Here is a 15,562-nt window from a genome sequence, read left to right as displayed (position 1 = left end):
CCTCACGAGGAGTTTATTGGGCTATACAGGGTGTCGGAGACAAACAGGCGAGGGCATTGCGAAAGTGGAAACTGATGTTGTTGTTGAGGCTCAATTTGCCCATGTCTGGTTCGTTGGTGCCTACTCAACATGGCAGGAAAATACACAAGGTGCACAGGCAATTGTGAGGAGGCAGCAGCCATTAGCCCTCTATGTCCATTGTGGAGCACACTGTGTAAATCTGATTACACAGGCTGGCTGTCCAGCCTCCCCACTGATCCGGGATTCCCTTTCTTGGGTCCATCAGTTAGGTGTCCTCTATGGCCAGTCAGGAAAGTTTAAGGCAGGTTTGAATCAATTGCCACGTCCAAAGATACAAATCTGACCACCCTGAAACCCCTATGTCCAACAAGGTGGACTGTGCGGGAATACTGCTATTAGAGCTGTGCTAGGGCAGTATGAGCGGGTACTCAGCAGCCTAGAGGAGATGGCAAAAACTGCATCCAAGACAGCTTCAACTGCCAGTGGCTTATTCGAGCACTTCAGCAAAGGCAAGACTGTGTTGGGCCTCACACTTGCCTCTGCTGTTCTTGGAGAGCTTGAATGTCTAAACATTTCACTGCAAAGAAAACTCAGACTGTCTCTGGTATGCAGGCTGCCAGTCGAGTGTGTGCGGTCATCTCTTAGGGGCAAGAGAAATGACGAAAGCTACCTGCACTGTATGAGAAAGCAACAACTTTGATTGACTCTATTGAATCCATTGAATCCATGAGACGCACTCAAGACGATTTGCTGGGCAAAGCAGTGGATCACTATAGGGCAGAATTTTTTTAAGTGTTGGATGGTGTGGGGAGTTCAGTTTTGGCGACCGTTTTGACCAGGACAGTCTAAACGTCCTGCAAAAGTTGGAAAGAGCGCTTCTCACGGGGGAGTTGGATGAGTCTCTAGATCAGTACCCTGAGCTGAACATAGATTCTCTTTCAGTGCAGATCCCTCTCTTTCACAACAAATACCCCTGTAGCAGCAGTGGAGAGGCAGCAGAGGTCCTCAGGAGGCTTCCAGTGGAGGTGCGGGGGTTGTTTGATCAAGTTGAGGTGCTGAGCAGAATTTTGTTTGTGGGCCAGTGTCTTCATGTGAGGCTGAGAGGAGTTTCAGTGCACTCCGCAGGTTAAAGACTTGGCTACGGGCTAGCATGGGCCAAGAGAGACTGAACGGCGTAGTTGTCTGTAATGTACTAAAGACAGGCTGGACAGTCTCAAGAGGGAAAATATCTGCCAGCAATTTGTTGGATCCATTGAAACCCGCAAACATATGTTCGGTCTTTTGTTCAGTAGTGTGTATAGCAGTGGTTCTCAACCTTTTTGGGTACTGGAACCCCTGCATATTTTGAGGCAAGGCAGGCAAGGTTTTCAGCGGTCCTCAGGGACCACCACCCCCTCTATATTATATGTAAACTTACTGGAAACCTTGTGGTACTGACTACATTCATTACACTTTTTATTTCACGGACACCTTGCAATTAGTCCATGGACCCTGTGTTTGAGAACCCCTGGTGTAATTGATATTTGTTCTTTTGTTTAGTAGTTTTTAGTACATGACAGTACACTTACAAATTATTTATTTAATGTATATTTTATTTAAAATTGCATACTTTGTGTGACATACTTGTCCATAGCTGCTGTTTGAAGAGTTGAGACACTGACTGAAGGATATTTGTTGTATTTATTTTGGGTTTTTCATTGAAGTAGTTATTTTGCTTTAGAACTGTACTTATTTTAAGCTTTTTGTTCTTGTAAAGATATTGTAGTAGACTCAGGCCAGGTGCACATATTTTAATCACAAAGTCAAATTAAAAGGTCAATTCAATACGGAGACCAACTTTGTGATGGTTCTCAATGGAGATTCTTTACGATGAGATCACACCATGTTCATTGTATTTATGAAAACTGCTCCCATACAGTGTACAGTACCATTGCCGCCTACTGGCCTTTCTTGATATTGCTGGTTGTAAGTACAAATACCTGCATACATACTGGACTGATAAGGAACACTGCTATAACTATTATTAGTAGAAGTATTATAATGATTTAAACAAGTTGGGACAACCCTTCAGTTAACTACTGTACCTAACAATTATCCAGTAGTAGTGATTATGGTCCCTCAATATACATTTAACATATTACAACGTAGGCTGTGTTACAGCACTACTTTTGGTGTCCCCCTCAGGAATTGCTCCTGATAAAATTTCATGTAATTGTCCCCTCCAAGGTTGATATCAGATTTTCGCCCCTGGCACTATACACACATGTAGACATGGATTTTGTGTTGTAGATATGTGGTAGTAAGGTAGTGGCCTGAGGGTACACACTTAATGTGTTGCGAAATGCATTGTAATGCTTTCAAAATTGTATAACTGCCTTCATTTTGCTGGACCTCAGGAAGAGTAGCCAATGCCTTGGCAGCAGCTAATGGGGTCCATAATAAATACAAAGACATATTTTCCACAACAATTTTTCTCCTTTTCCTATTATTTTGGACAAAACAGTGTGTTGGTAAGAATAGAGTAGAAAATATAATTACTTTATTCCATCTACATCACCGCAGTAAGGTAAATATTTAACTGTCCTTGTTTTAGCCTAGGTTTACTGTCTCTCTAAAACACAGGTATTTACACAAACCTGTTTTTAAATGAGAAGTTAAAGGGTATGTGGTCAATTACCCTCTTACCCCAAGACCAGGGTTTAAAGTTAACTTTTTGATCCACCAGCCACACTGATTTTTATCAGCCAAAATATTTTTTCGCCATAATTACATCAACAAACACAAAAGAACAGATGACCATGCTTAATGATTCTAATGCAAAAAAAATGTATTAGTGAGTTATTTAATTAAATTCTTTGTGACCCGAGTCTTATTAACCAAAATATCAGATGAGACTACATGTTCAGCTGGCACTTTAAGGGTGGGAGGTTACCGTGGTAACATGGCCACTCGAGTGGTGTCACGGGTGTCTGTGATTTAGTAGTAGTTGACAGCATCTCTTCGCAATTAGTTAAAGCAGCAGACTCAAACTAACATTGAAAAACAAGCCACATTGTGAACAAAACAATGTAAATAACCAAGAAACACAAGGACAAAGTCTCATTTTGTAGACTTTAGAGTAAATTAGACAAACTTTTATGCCTGTGCGCAGCGCCTCCAAAAATGAATCTATCAGAACAGTGCACAAAGCTCCCCAGCCAGGCAGTGTTGCATCGCGAGYTGGGATATAGAATCTCATTTCTTTTAGCGATTAGCAGATATGAAACAAAACGACAGAAGTACTTTGAAAACAGCTACTGCAGCATTTTTCTGCTATAAAGCAACTCACATGTGCTCATACTTGACTTTTTACTTATTTTTATTTGCAAATGAGAATGTAGTGCTGAATGTAGAGCCCTGCAAATTGACCACCCGCCCACGTGGCTAGTGAAATAGGTATTGGCGGGTAAGAATGTCTAAATCTATCTGCATTTGGCTGGTATTAATTTTATGCCCTGCCCAAGACACTTCAGGTGATAACTAATAATATGTTAGATAAAGAATGGTTGCCAGATATCCCCTGTGTACATCTCAAGCCACACTGCTATGATTTCTCCCAATTGTGGACCCTCCTATGTCTGATACGGTTAGTCAGGAAGTAAAGGCTCTTGTAACAGTTTGCACTTGATGGGCCTCTCCTTGGTGTGAACGGTCTGGTGCATCGTCACATAGTTCACCTCAGCAAAGCGCTTCCCWTTCGTGGGGCAGGCATAAGGCTTTAGTCTGAACACTCAGCCTCCCACGTTGTGACCCAATGACACCAGAGGTGGTAGAAGCACGAGCCTGTCTTTGAGCTCCCTCCTTGACCACTAGCCATTGTTTTGGGTGTTTTGGGGATTGTATGCTGTGTTACAGGCTAGACATCTCGTGGTAAACGCCCATCCTAACCCTGTCTGTATTGGTGGGATAACCATGAGGTAGCTGAGGAAGGCTAGACCCAGGCCTTCTATGAACTCAGTCACCAGGCGAGACCCTGAAGGAGAAGACAGACTWTTTGTTTTTGTCTGTTTTTTAAAAAAGTGACTGAGATTCTGCATGAGAAGTGCTAAATAAAATAAATATTATTACTACTTATCACTCATTATACACTATTAATGGGCCATGTGCATTTTCTGCTGGTGTATCCTGAGGTAGCTCCTCTCTGAGAACCTCTTCCCACAGTGCATACAGGCAAACGGCCTCTCTCCCGTGTGGACCTTCAGGTGCATCTTCAGGTTGGACAACTAGGAGAAACTGGCCGGCACCTGTGCACATCCTCCGAACACGGGAAGCACTTCTCTTTGCTACCAGATCTGCTGATAGCGTTACTACTACTGTKATTTGTCAATGGGCTTGTGTATCCATTTAATGTTGAGGCACTGGCATTGTCTGAGGTCTGGTTTAACATTAGGAGAGTGTGAGGAGGATGAAGGCCAGGGAGTGTCTGTGTTGTTGCAGGGTCCATGTTCCAGTTGATAGATCCTATAGAAGGCAGGCTGAAGGCAGCACCTGTTAGGCGGTTAACCTGAGGCACCATCAGTCTCTCTAAATCACAAACATAGGAGCAGGACGGAGAATCAGTAGCCGAATCTGTGTCTATTCTCTCCTGCCGCATACGGACACCTCCCCGTCCCCGCAGACCAAATCTACGCCTCTCCCAGGTCTCAGCCAGTCTGTTGTCATAGAGACTAAGTTCAGGTGTTGATTTTTGCTCAACTGTGTTTCTGGTTATTTAAAACTGTTGTTCCCCAGCTCAGAGTTAAGGACGCTGTCCCAGCCACTGACCTCCACTTTGTCTCCTCTGGTCCTGGCCTGCTCAGTGATGTCGTCCCGTAAGCCCTTGGCTCCACCAGTCTGGGAATCCAAGATGGCCACCCAGTCTCCACTGTTAGCCTCCAGCCAACCACCTGTAGGAAGAGGTTAGAAAATAGACTTTACAAACATGGCAGAGAAAACTATACATATGGAACTTGTGAGTCAATTACCTGGTCAAGTTCATACATTATAATTTGTGTTTCTGTATGTAAACAAAGTTGTATTGATTTAATTTTATGAATGAAGAAAATTAAGAAAAAATAGCCAGGCGCATCAGTATTCCCATTGAAGATCTATTACTGTATATGTATTTCTCCCTTACCTTGCTCCCCCATCTTTAGTCCACTCAGCAGGTTAATGCTCTCTGGTCCATCTTCTATGGTCTCCTCTTTGACCAGCAGCAGATCAGGCTTCCCATCCTCCATGTCTACTGACTAAGAGATACAGAGTGAGAGGATGTTGGATCAAGAAAACTGATATGAGCAACCTGCTATGGAACATCTTCTGATTGGACAATGAGGGATTGCTATGAGTACTATGCAAACYTGTTAGTTGATTTGATTACCTGACACTTTATAATGGTTTGATAATTCAAAGGCATGGTCCCACACTTAAGACAAAAATGAATAAAGACCAGGCGCCGTATCCACAAAGAGTCTCAAAGTAGGATATTGCCAGCAGCCCTGCATAGGACTACCTGCCATAACATCATCTGGCTCAGAGGATCTTCCCTTGGAGACGAGACCATTCCCCAAACAATTTAATGAAATGTCATATTGCATTCTGTCTCTGTTGTTCATTCAGCCTGTACTAGATTGAAGTCTTGTTGTCCTCCATGACCATGTTCCCCAAGACCCTCATCAGCTCTGGACCCTCCTCCTCCTTCACCAGCAGCACCTCTGGACCCTCCTCCTCCTAGAAGAGACAGGTGATACAGATTACACAGACATACACTCCCTCACAGACATACACTCCCACAGATAATAAAACACAGTTTCAACATGGAGTGTTTACCCATCCCCACTATGTTTCAGTCCTATACTGTTACAMAACTTCATTGTTGTTAAACCCATCATGATGGACATATATATATCAGCTATGATGTCATCATCAGACAAACCTGACTAAACTATTTTGACGTGTACAGAAGGTGTTAGTGTGTGGGTATGTGTAGGTATATTTAGTAAGTGTATATTGGTTATAAAGAGCTGTTGTATGTATGCAGAACAGGGTGAGATCAGATGTGATGTATARTAAAGAGAGTCTCAATGAAAGTCTTAGAATAAAAATGTACCATTTTGTTTTTAAACATAAACAAGAGTTCATTGCACCATATGAAAACCACACGTCTCTCTGCGTACCTGGCAGATATCTCAGCTTGTATGTTGGCCCACAACCTCYACAAGATGGAGCTGCTCTTCCTCTCTGGGAAAGCCTGCCTGCTCCAAGACCTCTCCATCATGGATGATAACTCCACGGTGTCCCCCTCCCAGAGTGCAAAAAACCTTGGCGTGACCCTGGACAACACCCTGTCATTCTCTGCAAACATCAAAGCAGTGACTCGCTCCTGCAGGCTCATGCTCTACAACATCCGTAGAGTACGACCCTTCCTCACACAGGAAGTGTCGCAGGTCCAGGCACTTTTCATCTCCCATCTAGACTACTGCAACTCTCTGTTGGCTGGGCTCCCCGCTTGTGCCATCAAACCCCTGCAACTTATCTAGAACGCTGCAGCCCGTTTGGTGTTCAACCTTCCTAAGTTCTCCCATTTCACCCCGCTCCTCCGCACACTCCACTGGCTTCAAATCAAAGCTCACATCCACTATAAGACCAAGGTGCTTGCCTACAGAGCAGCAAGGGGAATTGCCCCTCCCTACCTTCAGGCTATGCTCGAACCCTACACCCCAACCCGAGTACTCCGATCTGCCACCTTTGGTCTCTTGGCCGTCCCACGCCTACAGGTAGGTCAGCTCAAGCTCAGCCCAGTCAAAGCTCTTCTCGGTCCTGGCACCAAAGGACAGAGTGTCTTAAATGTTTCCCACAAATTTTCTCTTTTCCTACTAGCACTGACTTTGCGGATACCTACTTTATTGAGGGAAAATGTACCCATTACAATGAGTGTCTGATAAATTACTAAAATGTAAAATGTAATGTCTCAACTAAACATCTGATTGAACTTGATAAACTGAAAAACATTTTATAGTTAATCAGAAGTAATGAAATAGGAATTTGTGAACATTATATAGCCTACACAGTTAAGCATAATATGTAACAGACTTTTTTAGGCTTAACTATGCCTTATACACRGAGTATTCCAAACATTAGGAACACCTTCCTAATATTGAGTTGCAACCCCCCTTTTGCCCTCAGAACAGCCTCAATTAGTCATGGCATGGACTCTACAAGGTATCAAAAGCATTTCAAAGGGATGCTGGCCCATGTTGACTACAATGCTTTCCACAGTTGTGTCAAGTTGGTTGGATGTCCTTTGGGTGTCTGACCATTATTGATACGCACTGGAAATTGTTGAGCGTGAAAAACCCAGCAGTGGTGCAATTCTCAACATAAACCGGTGCGCCTGGCACCTACTACCATAACCTGTTCAAAGGCTCTAAAATCTTGCCCATTCACCCTCTAAATGGCCCACATACACAATCCATGTCTCAATTGTCTCAAGGTTTAAAAATCCTTGTTTAACCCATCTCCTCCCCTTCATCTACACTGATTGAAGTTGATTTAATAAGTGATCAAAGCCTTCACCTAGTCAGTCTGTCATGGAAAGAGCAGAGGTTCTTAATGTTTTGTATACTCAGTGTATATCACACTGGATGCAATATTCTACCCAGGAATATTGAACACTGAAATCGGTTACTCTCGTTATTTCAAATGCATCTGTGGGTATTTTCTGTTGACAACAATTACAATTAGTCTGTATTTAATGCAGGGTTTGATCTAAACGTCAGATGGTATCGAGTGGAATGGTGACTTTCTATGTTATAGAGTAGAATGGTTTTTCTCCTGGTGTATCCTGAGGTAGCTTCTCTCTGAGAACCTCTTCCTGCAGTGTGCACAGGCGAACGGCCTCTCTCCCGTGTGGACCTTCAGGTGCCTCTTCAGCTGYTGCTGGCGGGAGAACTTCTTCTCACACTGGGGGCAGCTGTATGGTTTCTCCCCTGTGTGGACCATCTGGTGCCTCTTCAGATCACCAGCCTGGGCGAAGCACATGTAACACTGGGTACAGCTGAAGGGTTTCTCCCCTGTGTGGACCCTCTGGTGGATCTCCACTTTCTGGGGGCAGCTGAAACCTTTGTTACAGAACATGCAGGGGAACCGTTTCTCTTTACTATTGCCTGATGTTGCTCCCCCTCCCTGAGCCTGGGCTCTAGCCCTGTCMWTTGAGTTCAATASCTGATRGYAAAGGACYTGGCRYTGTGAWMCYGYAGGRSCCATCGACGTYGARACTGGYTRGCGATCCCTGAYRGTGTGTAAAGGGGAGWGGGTGYCAAKATMTWSAMTTGTCTCTYAYCTTCCCCTYTAATCTAAGAAATCTCTGCCCTGTAAGTGTCCGTCTCCTAGGTGACTATCTGCATTCCATGTGGGAGGAGCGTGGCCCTCCACTTTCACCTCATCTACCACTATAACCTCCCCTTTCTTATCTAGGCACCCTTCAGAGTATACAGTACTWCTGTACTGGTTCCAGTCCCTTCTAGACAGATCAGTCTGTGTCTCCAAACCCAAGGTCATGTTGTCAGGGTCCATCTCTGTAGCGTAAGAACAAGACAGATCAACCCCAGTGTCTAAAGCGTCACCATCACCATGGGAATGAACCGTCCTCTGGATCTGATGAAATACCGGTAAGTACTCTGAGCCGGGAGCGGGAGCAGGAGGACAGCCCAGTGGCACCAGTCTCTCTGGGTCAGATCCTGGGTGTAAGASCCTGTGTSTTACAGTTGAAGTCTCTGTGTCTGTTTCTGACTTCAGGGTGGCTTTCGGCATTCCACTGACCTCTGTGATGCTACGTCGGGTCCTGGGCGGCGCTGGGGCGATGGTGGGGTCCTTTGTGGCTACAGGGGGCGCTCCAGTCTGGATGTCTCTGCTTTGCCGTGGTTRCACCTCTCCTTCAGTCTTCTCCAGCTTGACCCCAGGACCTGTAGCCTCTGCATCTGCAGACTGACCAAAAAATAGGAGGTTATTACCAGTACATAAGTAGAATTGGATAGCAATGTCTTTGGGAAGTCTCACAATACAAGCTCCCCTATGGCAGATAAATMAGGATGCAAGCAAGTAAATAGCTGAGTGGAGCCTTTCAGAACTAAACAGGCCACATTTGATTACAAAGTAACTGTAATTTTTTATGCAACACTATTACACTAACCTCTATCACGATAATGTGCTGGGTTGAGGTTCCACTCCCCTCATCAATAGTGATTGGTTGGTCATCTCTCCATGTTTGGTGTCCTGCTGGCTTCACAAAGCTCCTGTGGCCTCCAGTGAGATTTCCTTCACCTGAGAGAGTGATTGGGGGAAAATAGGTCGTTAGCTACTGTCAATGCTCAACTGTATATTGTACACTATTTACAGTTTTAATACTGTCTAGAATTGGCACGGATGTAAGGTAACACTTCTCATTACTTATTGATATACTATTTATAGATCACTAGATTGTTCCATGCATCACATTGTTTTCACTAAGTGAACAGGAAATGCAGTAAAAAAAAGTGGTTAGAATATGATATTGTGTCTTTGCGCAAGATAACTAAGTAATCAGGGGAATTATTGCACACTATTCAAAAACTGACCAAGACCCAATTCTGGGTAACATCTGAACAAATGTGCAGAGGTGAACGGGMCGACAGGCACTGAGCTACATATATGAATGGCAAAATGTACCTCTTGCCATTCCTCTGTATTGGTCGAGGATCTTGACACTACTGGGACGACTGACGAGGACGCGCTCCCGTGCCACCTTCAGTTCCAAAAGATGCAGTTTCCTCCGCAATMCCCCGTTTTCTTTCTGGCTTTGAGTTATTTCCAAACGAAACACTGCATAGTCGTCTTCTACGAGTTTACAGATGTCTGCCACGGCTGCATTRGCTAGCACCTCCAAGATTGAGGKAATTTGAGTGTGAAAAACCATACAGTTATCCATTGTTAGCACCTAGCTAGCTAGGGTTACCTAGATAACATCTGTCAACCAAGTCCTGTCTCCTACGCGAATTAAACAATAACCGGGGTACGTATGCGATGCTGTGCAGTTAAGTCATATTTTGAGTCCTATGGTGTTAAAAAAGGTCTAAATAATAACTGTAAAAACGCTAACGTGGAAATTGTTGTTGGCCACTGTTCATTTCCGTTTTAACTATGATGCCAACCAATAACACCCTTTCTCTTCAGTGTAAAGGGTGTGGCTAAATGAAAAGGATATGCGCGCTGCTCTTTGAAATACGGTACTGCTTATGTAAACTACCAGTGTTTCCCAAACCTGGTTCTCGAGTACCCAACAGTACACATTTTTATTGTAGCCCTGGACAAACACACCTCATTCAACTTGTTGAGGGCTTGATGATTCGTTGACAAGTTGAATCAGGTGTGCTTGTCCAGGGTACTCGAGGAACAGGGTTGGGAAACACTGCAACAGTGGGATACATAACAATAATACACATACCAGATTTTGGAGATTAAAGTTTAAAGAGGAGCACAAACAAATATCTGATTAACGGTAACTCCTACTTACTACCCAGTGACTTGGGAGGGCTATAGGGGAAAGGGCCACAGTAGGGYTTGTTGACATTTACTGTAGGTCCAACAGAGGAGCGCACATTTTTATATTTTTGTTCTTTATAATTCATCCACTTGACAGGTGTGGCATATCAAGAAGCGGAGTAGTATTTCTTTCTGTCTGATTATTTCTTCCTTCTACGAACTGTCACTCAGTAAAATCTTAGACATTTTTGCATGTTGCGTTTTGAGATATACTGAACAAAATATGAASGCAACATGCAACAATTTCAAATATTTTACTGAGTTACAGTTTATATTAAATATATTCATTAGACACTAATCTATGGATTTCACATGACTCGGAATACAGACATGCATCTGTTTGTTACAGATACCTTAAAAAAATGTAATGTATTCTCATTCTTTGAAAAAGCGTTCTAAACCTCTTAATATCACCACAACACTTATCCAAGTCCGATGTGTGACAAGATGGGAATATAAAATGGAATGAGACAAACTTCGGCAACTCCAAATTGGGCCTTTTTAAGGCGTACTGAGATTATATAAACAGCCATTTCTGTACCGGAAACCAGGATCAGGTTTTTGCGCTTGTTGTGACATTTGGTGAATTCCGAATCCTTAAAGACAAACACTTATTTAAACACTTCGTTGGGCCTTATGAAAAGCCTACATTATTTTATAATTTACCTAGGCATTTTTGGCAATAGGATAATGATGCAAATGATGCCCTCCTGACCCAGATTGCGATCTATAATMAACCGTTTTTGGATTGCATAAACAGTGATGTGATAGTGGGGATTTAGGGCTGTGTTCCAAACTTCAGGTACTCAATGACAAAGACAAAAAATATGCATTTAATAATTGAAAGCTCTTTCCTTTAGTCATAAGATTWRATTAGACAGATGCGGCAGAAAGTACAGTAAATGTCAAATGCACATAAAATCCAGTGTAATGTTTGGATTCAGTCTTGTCAGGTAAACCGTTGTGTCGTCACATTTGGTCTGCATTTCCCCATAATCTCCTGTGTTCCCTTTAAATTACTACCATGGTTATGCATATGCGTCTCATATTTCTTCTGCTCGAAATAGTTACATTTATATGCGCACTAATATCCCGTTATTTTTGAAGATACTCAAGTATWCTGTTTTTGAGTTGAGGCATATAAACATCACGTCCCGTTTACAATATCCCGGATAAACTCATATCCCGATTATGAGAAATCCGGCTATAGGTTATGTTGATTTTAGACGGGATACAGTGGCATGTAAAATCTTATGCCGTTTAAAGTTGTTTTTTTTCGCGGTCTGCCAGGCTCAGTTTCACATAGTAGGCTGTCATGGGTGTTGTGTGATGTTTTCATCTGCTTGTCTACAGTTAGATACATGAAGCTTCTCCTGCCATAACGTGTTGCCTTAGAAGACTAAATAAAACAGTACTCACCAGAATAATGGCATAAATCAAATGCATGCATCACTGTTAGCCTAGGCTAATATAGTTGACACCGGTAAAGTTGTCTTTTCGACTTCAGCTTCGCTCGCGGAGCAAGGAGGTTTAGGGACCTGTGGAGAAAACTCGATTCCAAAATAATGTAAAGACTGTGCCTGTGCAAAATGTCATCAGTAAAGCGGTTTTGTTTTGAGCCCCACATTTTTTTGCTACAAATAAACAGGGTTGAATGTTATTTTGGCATTAATACATGTCACATATCAGTTATTTTTTTATTTTACATTGTTTGCAATAAAAAAAAAAATGTTAATAAAGCCRCCGCAGCTACAAAATGCAGGTGTTTCAGCCTAGCTTAGTGCTTTCTGTGGTGGTGGGGCAGCCAGCTGAAAATATGGAGCGTAGGGGTTGGTAATGTTCTCTAGTTGCGCCGTGATTGSCTCAGTGTTCAGTCACTTATGGACARTACGTCACGGCCAAATCTAAGGGTAGAGCTCGGAAATTCAATCCCCTTGGGTGCTGCCATAGAGTTACATTAGAAGTGCCCATCCAAGAAGGCTCAAGGTCATTGGCTACAGATAAAATGATGTCAAATCACGTTATATCTACAGTAGCTTTGATTGGACTTTCAAAATCTTAGCTGGCAGTCATCATGAATCAAGTCAACAATCTACTGGCAGGGGCCTCCCGAGCGGCGGACAATTGTCCCAGCGTCATCCGGGTTAGGGAGGGTTTGGCCGGCAGGGATATGTGTGTCTCATCGCGCACTAGCGACTCTTGTGGCGGGCCGGGCGCAGTGCACGCTGACACGGTCGCCAGGTGTACGGTGTTTCCTCCGACACATTGGTGCGGCTGGCTTCCGGGTTGGATGGGCATTGTGTCAAGAAGCAGTGCGGCTTGGTTGGGTTGTGTTTCGTACACCTGGTGACCGTGTCAGCGTGCATTGCGCCCGGCCCCCCACAGGAGTCACTAGTGCACGATGGGACAAGGATATTCCTTGTCAGAGCCTGGACTCAAACCCAGAATCTCTAAGTGGTACAGCTAGCACTGTGATGCACTGCCTTAGACCACTGCGCCACTCGGGAGGCCCCGGGGTGGGGGGTATTTGTTATGAATTGAACATAGGCAAAACCAAATTCAGAGGAGGAATATAACATGACAGTGTTTAGGCTATGCCAGCACACCAAACAACAAGTCTGTATCATATAAGAATATGAGCGTACCCAGACGCTCAAACGATGGACCTAGTAATAAAATAAAAAACTCTTACCCCAATACACTTCACATAACTATAATACACTACATGACCAAAAGTATGTGGATTCCTGCTCGTCGAACATTGCATTCCAAAATCATGGGCATTAATATGGAGTTGGACCCCACTTTGCTGCTATAACAGCCTCCACTCTTCAGGGAATGCTTTTCCACTAGATGTTGGAACATTGCTGCAGGGTTTTGCTTCCATTCAGTCACAAAAGCATTAGTGAGGTCCGGCACCGATGTTGGGCGATTAGGCCTGGCTCGCAGTCTGCGTTCCAATTCAGCCCGAAGGTGTTCGATGGGGTTGAGATCAGGGCTCTGTGCAGGCCAGTCAAGTTCTTCCACACTGATCTTGACTAACCATTTCTGTATGGACCTCGCTTTGTGCAGAGAGGCATTGTCATGCTGAAACAGGAAAGGGCATTCCCCAAACTGTTGCCGCAAAGTTGGAAGCAAAGAATCATCAGCACCAGACAATTATTCCTCCTCCACCAAACTTTACAGTTGGCACTATGCATTTGGGCAGGTAGCATTCTCCCTGCATCCACCAAACCCAGATTCATCCATTGGACTGCCAGATGGTGAAGAGTGATTCATCACGCCAGAGAACGCGTTTCCACTGCTCCAGAGTCCAATGGCGGCGAGCTTTACACCACTCTAGCTGACGCTTGGCATTGAGTATAGTGATCTTAGGCTTGTGTGCGGCTGCTCAGCCATGGAATCCCATTTCATGGAGCTCCCGATGAACAGTATTTGTGCTGACGTTCCTTCCAGAGGCAGTTTGGAACTCGTAGTGAGTGTTGCAACCAAGGACCGACAATTTATGCGCTACGAGCTTCAGCACTCCCCGCTCCCGTTTTCTGAYCTTGTGTGGCCTACCACGTCGTGGCTGAGCCGTTGTTGCTCCTAAACGTTTCCACTTCACAATAACAGCACTTACAGTTGACCGGAGCAGCTCTAGCAGGGCAGAAATTTGATGAACTGACTTGTTGGAAAGGCATCCTATGATGGTGCCACGTTGAAAGTCCCTGAGCTCTTCAGTACGGGCCATTCTACTGCCAATGTTTGTCTATGGAAATTGCATGGCTGTGTGCTCGATTGTATACACCTGTCATTAACAGGTGTGGCTGAAATAGCCGAATCCACTAATTTGAAGGGGTGTCCACATAGCTTTGGTCATGTAGTGTTTGTCAACTAAAGAATGGTTCCCAGATATCCCCTGCGTACATCTCACACACTTCTACGATTTCTTCCCATTGTGGACACTCCTATGTCTGATAAGGTTATTCTGGAAGGAGAAGCTCTTGTAACACAGCTTACACTTGAAGGGCCTCTCCTTGGTGTGAACAGTCTGGTGCTTCTTCACATAGTTCGCCTCAGCAAAGCGCTTCCCACACGTGAGGCAGGCGTACGGCTTGTCGGCGTCCGTCCTAATGCTCGGCCTTACACGTTGTGACCCAATGACACCAGAGGAGGAAGAAGCAGGAGCCACCACCCTCAGGTGGTTAGTCTTTGAGCTTCCTCCTTGACCTCTAGCCATTGTTTGGGTGTTGTTGGGATTGTGTGCTGTGTTATAGGCTAGGTATTTCTCGTGGTGAACGTCCATCCTGACCCTGTCTCTATTGGTGGGGTAACCATGAGGTAGCTGAGGAAGGCTAGACCCAGGTCCAGGTCTTCTATGAACCCAGTCAGCAGGCATTAGATGAGACCCTGAAGAAGACAGACTTCCTGAAAGATTACCACCAGGAGCATCTCCCATCACGCTCTGTGAAGGCTGAAGCCCAGGGTGACCGGATCTTTTCATCATGGATACTGTGGTGTTTGTATCATAGGAACAGGAGGGTCTATCTCTATCAGCCCCAGGCCCTGCTTCATCCCTGCACTGAGACTGTGAAGAGAAGGGTCTGGGCTGCAGACTGGATCCCTGACTGGAGCCTCTGTCTCTCTGATGACCACCAGGACTGAGGTTGTTCAGTCCCCCTGTCCACTGGTTGTGTTCTGTGTGGTGGTGGAGTCTCTGTCCCTCACGGTTGGGTCCTAGTTGCGACTCGGGAAGGAAGAGTGACGGCTCCTGATCCAGAGTCCTGATCCGTGGCCAGGGTTTGTGACCAACCGCTGCAGAGGTCCAGTCTCTCCCGTCAGCAACACCGGACATGAGCTGGTCTTCATGGAATGCAGACTGTGAAGACAAATTGAACAGAAAAGCATAAAGGTTTATATAAGAAACTATTTGCTGTACACACAAACATGACATGATATTATA

General features: G+C 44.5%; 2 protein-coding genes across 5 annotated transcripts in view; both read right to left on the bottom strand.

Annotated features, from left to right (window-relative positions):
- LOC139028580 (uncharacterized) overlaps window positions 1-15,562 on the bottom strand; it is a 105,908-nt gene that overhangs the window by 36,700 nt on the left and 53,646 nt on the right. The window contains exon 1 of one of the 3 annotated variants that reach the window (XM_070446371.1): window positions 9,745-10,195. The exons of the other annotated variants lie outside the window; for them this stretch is intronic. Coding sequence (XP_070302472.1) covers window positions 9,745-10,003 — 259 coding nt within the window. The 5' untranslated portion in view covers window positions 10,004-10,195. Of the gene's footprint in view, window positions 1-9,744; window positions 10,196-15,562 lie in introns of those variants that run through there. 3 annotated transcript variants of the gene reach the window in all.
- LOC139022611 (transcriptional repressor RHIT-like) overlaps window positions 11,455-15,562 on the bottom strand; it is a 49,946-nt gene continuing 45,838 nt past the window's right edge. For both annotated transcript variants that reach the window (XM_070446390.1, XM_070446391.1), the window contains exon 7: window positions 11,455-15,478. In XM_070446390.1, the coding sequence (XP_070302491.1) occupies window positions 14,540-15,478 (939 nt within the window). In that variant the 3' untranslated portion in view covers window positions 11,455-14,539. The remainder of the gene's footprint in view (window positions 15,479-15,562) is intronic.

Source organism: Salvelinus sp. IW2-2015, linkage group LG13, assembly GCF_002910315.2.
Source record: "Salvelinus sp. IW2-2015 linkage group LG13, ASM291031v2, whole genome shotgun sequence".
Lineage (NCBI taxonomy): Eukaryota > Metazoa > Chordata > Actinopteri > Salmoniformes > Salmonidae > Salvelinus > Salvelinus sp. IW2-2015.
This window is presented reverse-complemented; position numbering and strand designations above follow the sequence as displayed.